Source organism: Martes martes (assembly GCF_963455335.1).
Source record: "Martes martes genome assembly, chromosome: 11".
Classification (NCBI taxonomy): domain Eukaryota; kingdom Metazoa; phylum Chordata; class Mammalia; order Carnivora; family Mustelidae; genus Martes; species Martes martes.
Window position 1 is genome coordinate 36,203,387 of NC_137899.1, and position 13,837 is coordinate 36,217,223.

The window sequence follows — 13,837 nt, forward strand, 5'->3', positions numbered from 1 at the left end:
TAGGTAATGCTGAGGAGTAAACCACGGCCAGAGAAGAAGAATATACTAACCCGAGCACAAGCATCACTGTTCCAGCCTGCCCCTCCCACACCTCCCCAAAGAAAAACCCCTTTCTTAAATTCTTTACCTGCACCAAAGTAACATGTGCCTTAGCTGGACTGCCTGGGTTCTAATCCCGGCTCCCTGACTTTCGCACTCATCCCCTTGAACAAATTAATTAGTCATTTCCTGCGTGTCTCAGTTTCCTCATCTTCTAAATGGGCATGACAATATTAGCATCTATCTCATAGAGTGGTCGTGGGGTTTAGTCCATTATCAAAAAAGCACAAACACCTGGCACACAGAATGTGCTATATGAGTATTAGGTAATATTATTATTGTTTTCCTAAAGATGGACTTAACAGGTTTTTTTTTTGGGGGGGAGCCTTTGTGATCCATTTGTAGGGTAAAAGTTGAGTTTTTCTGTCTCTAGTCGAAATTTAAAATTTCTCTTAGGAAAAATCCCCAAAACAGGTTTTTTTGAAGCATTCTACCTGTTCCTGTAAAATCCATTAAGTACTCTGTGGTGAGGCACATCTGCTGTAAGCATAAAAGAAATTGTGCAATGGGAATGGAACGGAAGAGTATTTTTTGTTCAGATCCAACAACGGCGCTGATTCATGGCCATCTGATGTGGTCTTCTTGAGCAACTTATTACAAATATCAACATTTCAGATGTTAGTCATTTAAGTAAAAAAGAATTTGACAGTTTTTTTTCAGGGAACAGAAATGCATCGTATTCTATGAAGCCCACAAATAAAAGGGGAAGGAAAAGCCTTCATAAAAAACATTGCTAACCCCCTTTTCACTGGAAAACTGTCTTTCTCAATAAATTACAGAATACAGAGTGAATGATAGAAGTCAGTGGTATTTAATTAATCCTTGTTATATTTTGAAGCCTGTTTTTCTTAAAATATTACTTAAATGCCAGGGGGTTCATTTTTTATTAACCAATTTATCTTATTCTCATTTAATAATAAAGTCACTCCTTAGCTATTGAGGTATTTAGGACAATACTGAATGAATCAAGCCAGTTTTAAATGGAGTTTTTTTGTGGCGTCTGTGTCTTCTGTTGTCATACATACCCTCACACGCTAGCACTGTCCCCTCCACCTCTAGTGGCATTTCTGACTGGCCACCTCTGACCCCCTTGACTTGGTAGAACTTTGTTTTTAGAAAAATTTTTTAAAATTCTAGGTGAAAACTTTAGTCTCTTGCCTTCTGTGCTCTGCTGCTCGAAGAGAGGTCAGGAGACCAGCAGCACTGGCATCACCTTGTTAGAAAGGGAGAATCTTGGGCCTCACTCCAGAACTACTGAATCAGGATCTGCATTTTAACAAGATTCTCAGGTGATTCATGTGTATATTAAAATTTTAGGAGTCCCACTTTAGCATATCAACTTTGTGACAGTTCATTTTTCTACTCTGACATCCTCTTTCAGCTTACAAATTGGGTCTCGCTGGGCTCTAGTTTTTAGAGCTTGCCAAAATATTTTACCTCCAGAAATGAGGGGTATTATTATGATGTCTGGAAGTGGATGAATGATTGGTAATCGGTAATTGATGAGGATTTTATTTTCTCTCCCCTAGGATATTTCTGGAGATTTTGAAAGAGCCTGTATCATGGAATCTATCTCTATGATGGGAAGCCCTAAGAACCTTAGCGAAACTTTTTTGCCGAATGGCATAAATGGTATCAAAGATGCACGGAAGGTCACTGTGGGTGTAATTGGAAGTGGGGATTTTGCCAAATCGCTGACGATTCGACTTATTAGGTGTGGCTATCATGTAGTTATAGGAAGCAGAAATCCCAAGTTTGCTTCCGAATTTTTCCCTCATGTGGTAGATGTCACTCATCACGAAGATGCTCTCACAAAAACAAATATAATATTTGTTGCTATACATAGAGAACATTACACCTCCCTTTGGGACCTCAGACATCTGCTTGTGGGTAAAATCCTGATTGATGTGAGCAATAACATGAGGATAAACCAATACCCAGAATCCAATGCTGAATATTTGGCTTCATTATTCCCGGATTCTCTGATTGTCAAAGGCTTTAATGTTGTCTCGGCTTGGGCACTTCAGTTAGGACCCAAGGATGCCAGCCGGCAGGTATGTATTTTATTTTTAATTTTTTAAAATTTTAATTTCTTTTTTTTAATAACTGAAGTAGAGTTGACATACAGTGTTCTATTAGTTTCAGGTATGTAAGATCATGGTTCAACAATTCTGTACATCACTCGGGACTCACCATGAGAAGGGCAGTCACCATCTGTCACCACACAATATCACTACAATACTATTGACTACATTCCCTATGCCGTACTTATCATTTCCATGACCGACTTATTTCATAACTGGAAGTTTGTACTTCTTAATCCCCAGTTTTATTGGTATTTATCTGGTATTTTGTATTTAAGTAGTGAAACAAATGTCTTATATTTAAAAGCCAAATTCTCACACTCTCCATTGATTATCGTTTTGAAAACCATGTTTGAGCACCTGAAAATTCATGTCCTGACCTTGTACAAGTACATTTCTACCCCGATAAAATAATGTGGAAGGCTGAGAAAATTACTTGGACCTTCCTGTCATAACCAGCTAATTCAGGAAAGGGCAAAGTTGGCTGACGAATAATGGGACACACTGCGTTGAGTCTCTCCTGGCTTCCTCAAAAATAGAAACAATAACAAACACATCTTTTTTCTACCTCTCTCTATCTCCCCAACTCACCTCCTCCCTCCTCCTTCTTCCTGACAGCTATTTGGTAACAGTGTTCCATCTGTGTATGAAACACTATTTAGTATGATCCTCAAGAAGAAGGCTTTAGAAGTGCCTTTTTATTTTATGAAGATTACTCCTAGAATTTAAAATAGTGCAGTTCGTTTTATTTAAAGTGTAGATTTTAATCTGTGTGGGGAGGCAGATTGGATTTCTTAGTTTCTTTTTTAGTGTATGGGTTCTCTCTAGTTCAACTTGAAAATAAAGCAGATGGGGAGCTCCATCAATGCCTTTATGGAATGAGAGCTTTTATTAGTAAACACATAAAATAGTGCATGTTAGAAATCTTTTTAAGGTGTAGTTATGCATTATAGGTAAGCATGATGATAAAATACTTTCATTATTTTTTTTCATAAGGCATGAACTCATGCCTTAGATTCAATGCCTTAGAAAATGAATTCAAGTATTGTATCACTATACATGGTGTATCAGGTCATGATAACCATTCACTTTTGAGTCTTTAATTTGAAAGACCAGTAAACGATGAGATACTTCCCAGTTTTCCCAGAGGCTATTTCTAAATCCTTTTTCCTTTTGGATATCCATCAAAGCTTAGGAATGGATACACACCAAACAAACTAGAGAGAAACCTAAATTTAATCCTTTGCCCATAATTGTGGTAATTTTAATTCTTTAACAACTACAAAAAATACGGAATTGAATTCAAAGTGAGCTACAGAAATAGTTTCATTTGTATTCCATAGTCCTTCTGCCTTTGTGACTAATGTTTGATTTACACTTTTAGGTTTATAAATTAAATGTATTTTAAATGTATTTAAATTTAAATAAATCTTATAGTTTATAGGCTATATTTATAGTTAAATTTTTTTAGTGTTTTTTAATAAGAAATTTAATAAAAGCTCAGCATTGTCACAGCTGTAATAAATTAATTTAGAATGCTTTTTTTTATTTCTTTAGAACATAGGTATTCTTCCCACTCCATTTTAGAAGTTCATGAACATTTGTGTCACAATATAGACTTTGTTATTCATCTGGCTAATGTTAGGTAAGATTAATAATCCAAAGAGCTCTATATTGTCAGCATAATGCAGGTTTTAGCATGCAAATATTTCAGTGTGGTCTATTCCAGAGACCTTATATAAATATCTTCAGGGATATATTTAGGAATTTGTTTTCCCCAAACATTACCCAGAGACTTGATGGCAATATTTTTCTAGGCCTGAGTGAGAGTAATAGTGGCTCACTTCAGCAGTGAATTTCTGTCCAACAGATATTTGTTGAATTCCCAGCTATAATAATATATCAAAGAGGTCTGGGTAGTTTGAAAGTCACCCTCACCCATCACTTCATTATACAGAAGTAATACCTTAGTCTTAGATAATGGCAGTTGCTTTACCATTTAAATTAACCAGGCTTTATAATACCATTTTTCCTCCACACAGGTATAATATCCTTATTTACAGATGAAAGAATTTCATATTCTGATTCATGAAGTGATATAATAATAACTTGAGATTACTCATGGTTTCTCAGAGACCCTTGGTGGATCTGTTTTTAAGCCAAAGATAAATTTTATAAATAGTACAACATCATGACATAAGTTAGAGATTTTTATTTGCAGATTCAACCATACAGAGTCTATGCCCATCTACTCTCTTGCTGAATGTCTATAAAGGACAGTGCTTGTAATGCCTCTATGAGACAGTCACTGCGATCCTAGAACTAGATATTGTCCTCAGAACCCCGGGGAGCCAAGTGCACTCCGATCCCTGTGGGAGTGAGAGCTGGAGTGGGCAGTGGATGGCCAGCAGCCCAAACTCCATCTAGACCTTACCTTGCCACCGCTGCTGAACCACACATTCTAGAAACCTTTCTTTACTCCTCCTTCCTTCCCCTAAGGACGTCCTGATCCCAGGTTCCAGCAGGATTTTTCTGCATTTTATTTTCATGTCATCATAGGTAGCAAGGTCTTTGTCATTTCTATGACACTGCTTTAACCTATTAATAAAAAGATTAACATGTTAATAAATGCTTTATCTCCTTAACTTTTTGCATCACTCAAGGTCATCACATGCTCCATAGGGGAAGTGAAGTTTGTAAACATCACCATTTTTATAAACAACAGTAACGATGAGTCTTTCATTTTTGCCACAGGTCTATATATGCAGCAACAACATTCAAGCTCGACAACAGGTTATTGAACTTGCCCGTCAGCTGAATTTCATCCCTGTTGACTTGGGATCATTATCATCAGCTAGGGAGATTGAAAATTTACCCCTGCGACTCTTTACTCTCTGGAGAGGGCCAGTGGTGGTTGCCATAAGCCTAGCCACATTTTTCTTTCTTTATTCCTTTGTCAGAGATGTGATACATCCATACGCTAGAAACCAGCAGAGTGATTTTTATAAGATTCCTATCGAGATTGTGAATAAGACCTTGCCCATAGTTGCCATTACTTTGCTGTCCCTGGTATACCTGGCAGGTCTCCTGGCAGCTGCTTATCAGCTTTATTACGGCACCAAGTATAGGAAATTTCCGCCTTGGTTGGAGACCTGGCTACAGTGCAGAAAACAGCTTGGGTTACTAAGCTTTTTCTTCGCTTCAGTCCACGTTGCCTACAGCCTCTGCTTACCAATGAGAAGGTCAGAGAGATACTTGTTTCTCAACATGGCTTATCAGCAGGTATGGAACATGCTTGTTATTCATCAGATACTAGTAAACTTCCTTATCAGTATAATCTGTAAAATGTGAGATTCAAAATACTGTCAAATTTTACAGACCTTGTAATCGAAATTTTGGCATATTTAGGGAGAGGGAAGAATTGTTCTTTACACAGTGTTTCTTTCTAAGAATTGTGTGGCAGATTCAAAATCATTTAGGATAAAAGCTGGTACTATACATCTTCCTTTAAAGAAGAAGAACAGAAATAAAGGGTTAGTAGGTTTTTTCAGTCTCTCTCTCTCTCTTTTTAATGTTATGACTGCAATGATTGCTTTAGCGTTAAACAGGTATTTCAATGTTTAATTTGGCCATGTTCTGTGAAATGATAAGGCAACTCTCAGTAAACATATGCGGCAAAATTAGAACCACTGAAAATACAAAACATGATAGGAAGCGAAGATGAGGAGACGTACATTTACAAGGCTTTTGTTATCAAAAAGAGGAAGGAAAATACTCCAGTGAAGCTTTAGGTCCTCATGTGAACCTTTGTAGCACTTAGATCTGTAAGAAAATCTCCCAGAAAGCTTCATGAAAGGCGTTTGGTGGTGGAGTGGAGGGTAATTTTCCTCAGTAATGCGCATTCAGCAAATGTAATATAAGGGGTTTCACTGATGCTGCTTGACGTAGCATTTACCAGGGACAGCCGAGGACACTGCACCCAAACAAATGGGAGCTTTGCATTTCATAAGGAACCAAGGCACCCCGATCCAAGTATGCAGAGCTTGGTACTTATGCCTGTTTCAACAGTTTCAACCTAAAATAATGTGAAAAAAAATTTGTAAATTGATATTCTTTAAGCCATTGTCTCTCTAAAAACACCTCTTCTCTGAACTGAATCCTTAGGCTTTGATATCTGCCCCACCAGCTTCCTCACTGGTCCTGAAGTTGTTTGTATAGCTCTCACCTCCTCACAGAGGCAGAGCCTGGACACCGTTTTAAATTCTGCCACCTGCGTCTGCCTCAACCCCATCCTCCCCCGCCCCCCCCCCCCAGGCCCTCCTACTCTGCTCTACTCTCACTTTTTTTAGTAGCATTTACCACCTCCTAATACACATGTTCCCCTTGTTTATTGTCTTCACTGTCTGTGTCCTCTCGGCAGAATGTAAGTTCATGAGAGGAGGGACCTTTGTCTGCTTTGTTCACTGATAGATGCCTAATGCCTAGAACTACGCCTGGCACACAGTAAGGCACTCACAAAGTGTATTTGTGGGATGAATGAATGAATTGGGAGGCCAGATAGGTGCAGGTTGGAAGCTCTGGGTCTACTGAGGTATGCTGCTGTTCTCTATTGTGGTATAGACATCAAACAAGATCATAGCCTTTTTTCACAGAGGAGCTCTATGGCTTTTTTCAGGATGTTGATATGATTGTTCTGGGGGCCTAATGCTCAGAACTAGCTTTTTTTTTTTTTTTAATTTCATTTGTTTGGTTAATTACAACTGGACAGAGTGAAACTGTGTTAAGTTAGAATCTGTTATGCATGAATAGATACTTAAAGCTTTAGGGACACTTGGGTGGCTAAGTCAGTTAAGTGTCTGCCTTCAGCTCAGGTCATGATCCCAGGGTTCTGGGATCAAGTCCCACATCAGGTTCCCTGCTCCATGGGGAGCCTGCCTCTCCTTCTGCCTCTGCCTCCCTCTCTCTCTCTGTCTCTCACGGATAAATAAATAAAATATTTTTAAAAAATAAATAAAGCTTTAGCCCAGGGAGTCCAACCTTTGATTTATACTCTAATTATACCATCACGTGTAAATAGACAATTCTGAAAGCAGTCTCTATGCAGAATACCACACATTTGGAGTTATCAAGTCTGACTTGATTATATATGTATTATCAGTGTAAGGAAAAGACATTTGGAAAAGTACTATAGAGGAATGAGGCAATTGGACAGTTGGAAAAGTTTATCAATGAGCCAATTCAAGAGAATAAATAGTTGCATTCAGTATGACTTTATCCATAGGGAAACCTCAGCTTCCTGAGGAAAAGAAAGAAGGGAAAAAAGAGGTAAAGTACATACAAATATTCAAGTGAGAGAGGAAGATAAAGACGTAATTTAGAAATTCTCTTCCCGGATTCTAAGTTGATCTAAAGCCAGGATGTACCCAACTGAGTTTAAACCAACTTAGAAGGGACGCCTGGGTGGCTCAGTTGGTTAAGCGGCTGCCTTCGGCTCAGGTCATGATCCCAGCGTCCTGGGATCGAGTCCCACATCGGGCTCCTTGCTCGGCGGGAAGCCTGCTTCTCCCTCTGCCTCTGCCTGCCACTCTGTCTGCCTGTGCTCGCTCGCTCTCTCTCTCTAACAAATAAATAAATTTAAAAAAAAAAAAAAAAATTTTAAACCAACTTAGAAAAGTACCTCAAAACTAAGTCTAACTACAGTACTTATTTCTTCTTGTCACCTTGGAACCAACCACTTGGCATTCCTGGTCTTGGGACTCCAGACTCCCTGTAACTGTGATGTAGGACAGCGTAGGTGGCAGATTTTCCCACCCCCTTACATGTATGTAAGGAAAGAGAGACTCTTGGACCTCCTTCTATTTAACTCTCCCTTCTCTTTTCCCCACACCTGGCACAATACCATCCGCTAATAACTTCTCCATTCCAGGCTGTTAAATTGAAAAAATACAGCTTAAATATGTCCATATATGAGGTATTCCTATGCCAAGAGTGAAACTGTGCTGAATCTGTGACTATTCTGCCAAATAAAGGAAATTCACATTTGCTCTCCTTAGGTTCATGCAAATATTGAAAACTCTTGGAACGAGGAAGAAGTCTGGAGAATTGAAATGTATATCTCCTTTGGCATAATGAGCCTTGGCTTACTGTCCCTCCTGGCAGTCACCTCTATCCCGTCAGTGAGCAATGCTTTAAACTGGAGAGAATTCAGTTTTATTCAGGTACGTGGGTTTTTTTGGTGAGAGGTTGGGCGGCATAGAATTTAAGTGTTAGGTACAGTTTAATTTTAAATATGCTTCTTATAAAAAGAGTGCCTTTGGGGCTGCATTTATGCATCTAGCTCAGGGAGTGAAAATTGCTGGAAGCCAGCCTAAGACCGTTCTGGTTTAGTAAGCAAAAGCCAGTACAGGATTCTATTAGAAGACTTTGATAGGACTGCCTATTATGTTATGGCTAAAGTTTTGTTTTGTTTTTTTTAATAAAATTTTTTTTCAAAAAAAATGAATGTGGGGATGGGTAAGCTTAGATCAAGTTCAGTGCCAAAAGTCAATTTGTTACTCGACCAATGAGTAAAGAATTACTTTATATTTTGAGTCACTTTGATCTGTCTAGAAAAATCTCATTAATTTGAATTCAAGTGGGAAGGTCAGACTTAATATTGTAAAAGAAATGTGTGTGTAAACACACAGACACAAACAGTGGCAAATTAGGTGACTGGGCTAATGGATTATGACAAGCAACCAGCCTTATGAATCTTGTTCATATATGTATTTTGCATATTCGTTGTATATATGTGTCTATGAGTATATACAAAGGTGTTTCAAAACAGCACTGTGTTCTTTAATAAACATTCACCTCCTCCAGTAAGATTTATTTAATAAATATACATATTTGTAAAATGTGTAACTCAAACTCAGACCCCACCTATATTATCAAAAAGTCAGTATTGGTTGTATCCAGATGGTCTATAGCAAAATATGTGGGTGACTGGCATTTCACTCAATTCTGTTTTGTTTTGTGTGTACCTATTTAGTTAGCTTTTTTTTTCCTTTCAAGTCATCTAAAGAGCTCATTCAAGTTAAGGGCATCTCCCTGTCTAAATTCATTTTTCCTTGAAACACTTTTCCAACTGTCAGTTTAACACTTGAAAAGAGACAGAAGGCCCTCTGAGAAAAGGTGTTAGATGGGGGCAAGTGATCATTAAACTGAGATGAGTGGCTGCAAAACAGAACAACTGTCTGCTGGAGGGTCGATCCTTTCCCAGTGAAGTTAGACATTACATCATTAGACCGATGTGATATTACAGAGACCATTTCTCAAAGTAAGCAATCAAGCATAATAATTTAGGGAGCCCTGAATGCTGACCTTTTAGATTTTCACCTATGACTCGCTTAACAAAAGTACTCTTAATAATTTCATTTAATGTGGTCAATAAAGCCGCATGTTTGAAATGATATTCCTATTACATACTAACAGTGTAAGATTTTTCATGTTTACCCTCAGCTAGTATATATATGTGGGGAAAGATGTGTGTGGGGGGGGGGGGAAATGCTCTTCAGCACTTAATTTTTATTATATATGTATGTTTGTATGTATATATATCCACACACACATACATGTATTTTACTGGTGGAAATGTGGATAAAGAAGTTTTGCAGTTTTCATCAGTATCCATAAGGAAAACCCAGATGTTTTGACCAGTAATCCCCCTATTAGAAATAAGTTCTAAGGAAATAAACCGCAATACAGAAAAGGGCTTATAGTGGAGGAAATTTGAAAACAGAGGAAATGATCAACAAAAAGGATTGACTAAGTGAACTATAACACATCCTTCCAGTAGGTTATTATATAGCATTTGAGTCATGTTTTTGTATTTAATGATGAGGAAAAGATTCTTGATATAATAAAATAATCAGAGTATTAGACTATATGCAATATGGCTTTATTTGTATAAAACAAGATGTGCAAACACATAAATAAATATATATGAAATCTGTGGAAATATTATAATTATTTAATTCAGTAGAGAACAAAGAGTAGCTCACTAATTTAAGATACAGTTTTAGCACACTATAAATATGGTGGAGCTGGATAGGTTAATATATGAGTTTGAATAATTTGTTCCTTATTCTCTGTCTCTTTTTCTTCTTCCTCTACCCAAGTCTACCCTTGGATATGTCGCTCTGCTCATAAGTACTTTCCATGTTTTAATTTATGGATGGAAGCGAGCCTTTGAAGAAGAATACTACCGGTTTTACACCCCACCCAACTTCGTTCTTGCTCTTGTTTTGCCCTCAATTGTAATTCTGGGTAAGATCATTTTACTCCTTCCATGTATAAGCCGAAAGCTTAAGAGAATTAAAAAAGGTTGGGAAAAGAGCCAATTTCTAGAAGAAGGTATTGGAGGAGCAGTTCCTCATCTCTCACCAGAGAGGGTTACAGTAATGTGATGATAAATGGTGCTCACTGATACATTATAGAGTTCCACTCATGCCATTGTTTTTATGACTTCCTTTATGTTCATTTGCAAGTGCACTGTCAAACTGACGTGGGCTGAAATCTGTCCAGTAGGATCTCAACCAAATTAGTGGTAGGAATTTCTTGAAATTAATTTTCACAGATGTCATATTTTGGCAATATGAATTTTTGTTGTCAACTTGTCTATTGTTTTACACATCTATAACACTCCTATTTTAACAAACTGTATTCCATAATCAGGCAAAGATATTTCTGATTAATAATATAGATACAACATAATGTTAAAAGAAAAAACTTGCAAACCAGCAGAATCTTAAGTTTTAATATAACTTAATGGATATATGTTTTTTTTCTGAAGCTTACCTAAGGTTTAATTGTTAAATTAATTTAATTGCTCAAGAAATAGAAATGTATAATCACACATTAACTTTAAGAAGGGTCACATTACATTAGCATCTTGGTAAGGGTAAATGGTAACATTCCTATATTTTTCTCATAAGATCAGTTTTGAAGAATGTAATTAATTGTATGAACCAGTGTAACCTGTGAACAAACACAAATTTTAAAAAAATAGAATTTGAAATTATATTTGAAATGCAATGGAGACATGAAATGTATACTGATAATAGGTACCTCATGAAAGATTTTATTCCTTATCTTGTTACAGAGCAGTTTTATTTGCATGTTATTAGGTTGGTTAGGGAGAAGACCATGGTATTTGGCTTCCAAAAGTGATTTTTCTAATATGGTACCAAGCCTAGGAATCTTATAGTTGTTTCCAGTTAGAGGGAAGGAATGAAGTCTACTCACCAATAGTTGTTGGTCAGCTGATCTACGTTGTTGCACGCTGGCCAGTCCCCACTCTATCTGCTGTAAGATTTTACTGACGTTCACTGAGGGATGTTAACATGCCAGGCACTGTTCTAAGCATTTTATTTGTATTATCCCATGTTAATATTTACAACAACCCCGTAACAGAGGTAATTATCCTCATTTTTCATATGAGAAAACTGAAGGATAGAAAAGTAATTTGCCCAGCGTCATGCAGTTAGTTAAGAGGCAGAGCCCGCATTCGAGTCTAGGCAGTCCTATTTCAGAGGCTCCCATTTCCAGGCTGATTGTCTCTGCTCTGTGTCCATGTGTTACCATCATGATGCCAGTCTGGATGCTTCCTCTTTTGTCAGTAAAGGCATTAACATTCTTTACAGTGTGTTGTGGGTACCAAAAATTTATGAAATAAATATGAAAATAATACAGTCATAAATTTATGATTGCTTTGGGATAATCTACAGTTCTTTACCTTGCAAGAGGATCTTGCCTGGGACGTGACCCTGGAGCCCTATGGCAGTCCATACGATTCCCTAAGCAGTGAGGGACCCCGGCAGAGATAGGACCTTAGCAGTTTTAATGAATGTCTGAGGTGCTCCAGAATCTTTAAAGATCCCTGTAGAGTTGGTCATCTCTATTACTCTTCCTGAGAAGTCCTCCTGCCTGTCCAACCATTCATTAGGGAGCAGTTTGCAAGCATGAAGGATATTTAAGAAAAGTGGTTAATTATAAATCTACTCTAGAGACATACAATTATACAAATTATTCATAAAATTTTTCAGTGCTGACATTCCACATTAAAATTGCATTTTGTTCAAACCTTGATTAGAATGCCCGACATTTTTCCCCATTTGTTCTTTCCTTATTAAACTAGAAAGGTGCAGATAAGATACAAGTACATGCATTATGTAATTATATATCCTGAAATTATAACATTTCTAAACCTACGCACTGAATGCAGCTGCCAAAACAGAGGGAGTTTTGTGGGGTGGGTAGACCAGAGGGAAAGGGAGAGAGAGAATCTTAAGCAGCCTGCATGCCCAGGGGCCCAGTGCAGGGCTTGGTCTCACAAACCTGATCATGACCTGAACCAAGATCAAGGGTCAGACACTTAACCAGCTGAGCCACCCAGGCTCCCCTAGAAGGAGTTTTATTTAGTAGACACTACCTTTCCCACCACTGGCTCTTTCCCTACTGCTGCACCTTGTCAATTTGGCAAATCTCTCATGATTCTCTGGTGGTCCTCTTCTTGGTGAGTTTAAGTATCTTGTACTTCTTAACTGAGCTCTCTATTTTCTTCATTTTAATTCTGTTCTTTTCCTCTTGATAATCACTTACTTGCTAGTCCATAGTAGGAATTCAGTTGGGTGAGAACTTTTAAAGGAAAAGACCCAAAATCTGTTGTAGCACACTACTGAAATTAACAGCATATTTTCAGTATTTGTTCCTCAAGTTTCACTCTCTCAAGACCAGGCTTTCACCATTTAATGTGAAAATACAATGAAATATTCATAAAAGTTAGATGACTCTTGAATTATATTGCTGCATGTGTATATTAAGTAGCCAATAATACAAATAACATTATCACTCTTAACAGATAAATGGGGCCTTTGAAAATGTGAAAAAACAAAATTTATGAAAATGTATATAGGATGTAACTTTTGTTTCAAATGATAATATCTCCTTTTTAGTACTACAAAGATGAAATAATTTTGAAGTTTTAGAATAAATGTAATATATTCATTATAATTCTAAATGTTTAAAAGCCTATCTAAAAATACAGAAATATTGACTTTTATTTATTTGACTTTTAATTGCCTTATTTTACCATTTTCTACCAGATTATTTTTCTTCATCATTATTTCTCATAATCACTTTTTTTTGGTCATTATTCTGGCCTCAGAAGTAGGACTGAATTCTGCTCTTGCTAGGCGTGAGAAAGTGGTGGGAAGTTTAAAGTAGTAGGGTTTGTTTCCTAATGTGAACTTTGAGAAGTGCCCCTGAGAAAATTATAAGAATGTAGAAAATATATCCAGTCTTAATCCTATGCAAAAAAACTAAGTAATTTTTTCCTGAAAGGAAAATTATCATGGGCTGAATCACACTATTTAGCTTTTTGTGTGCAGATTTCATATGTCTCCTTTATTAAGAATATTTAAAATCATGTTTAAATAAGATTATATTCATGCTGACATATATTTTTCAAAGCATATATAGAAATTTAGCCCAGATTGTCTACATGTAGAGATTTTTATTTAAATTTTAAAATATTTTAAAGTATTAAGAAATTATATTTATAGGCATTTATTGGAGATAATTATTTTGTGCTACATACAGGATTGGCTAGTGAG

General features: G+C 37.0%; 1 protein-coding gene across 1 annotated transcript; it reads left to right on the forward strand.

The window, feature by feature from the left end:
* Positions 1–1,661: 1,661 nt before the first annotated feature.
* STEAP2 (STEAP2 metalloreductase) lies at positions 1,662–13,281 on the forward strand (the record flags this gene model as incomplete). The annotated part of the gene is made up of 4 exons (XM_080818977.1): positions 1,662–2,153; positions 4,938–5,465; positions 8,237–8,401; positions 10,343–13,281. 4 exons carry the CDS (start codon positions 1,662–1,664, stop codon positions 10,628–10,630), a joined length of 1,473 nt encoding a protein of 490 aa, XP_080675103.1. The 3' UTR covers positions 10,631–13,281.
* Positions 13,282–13,837: the final 556 nt, after the last annotated feature.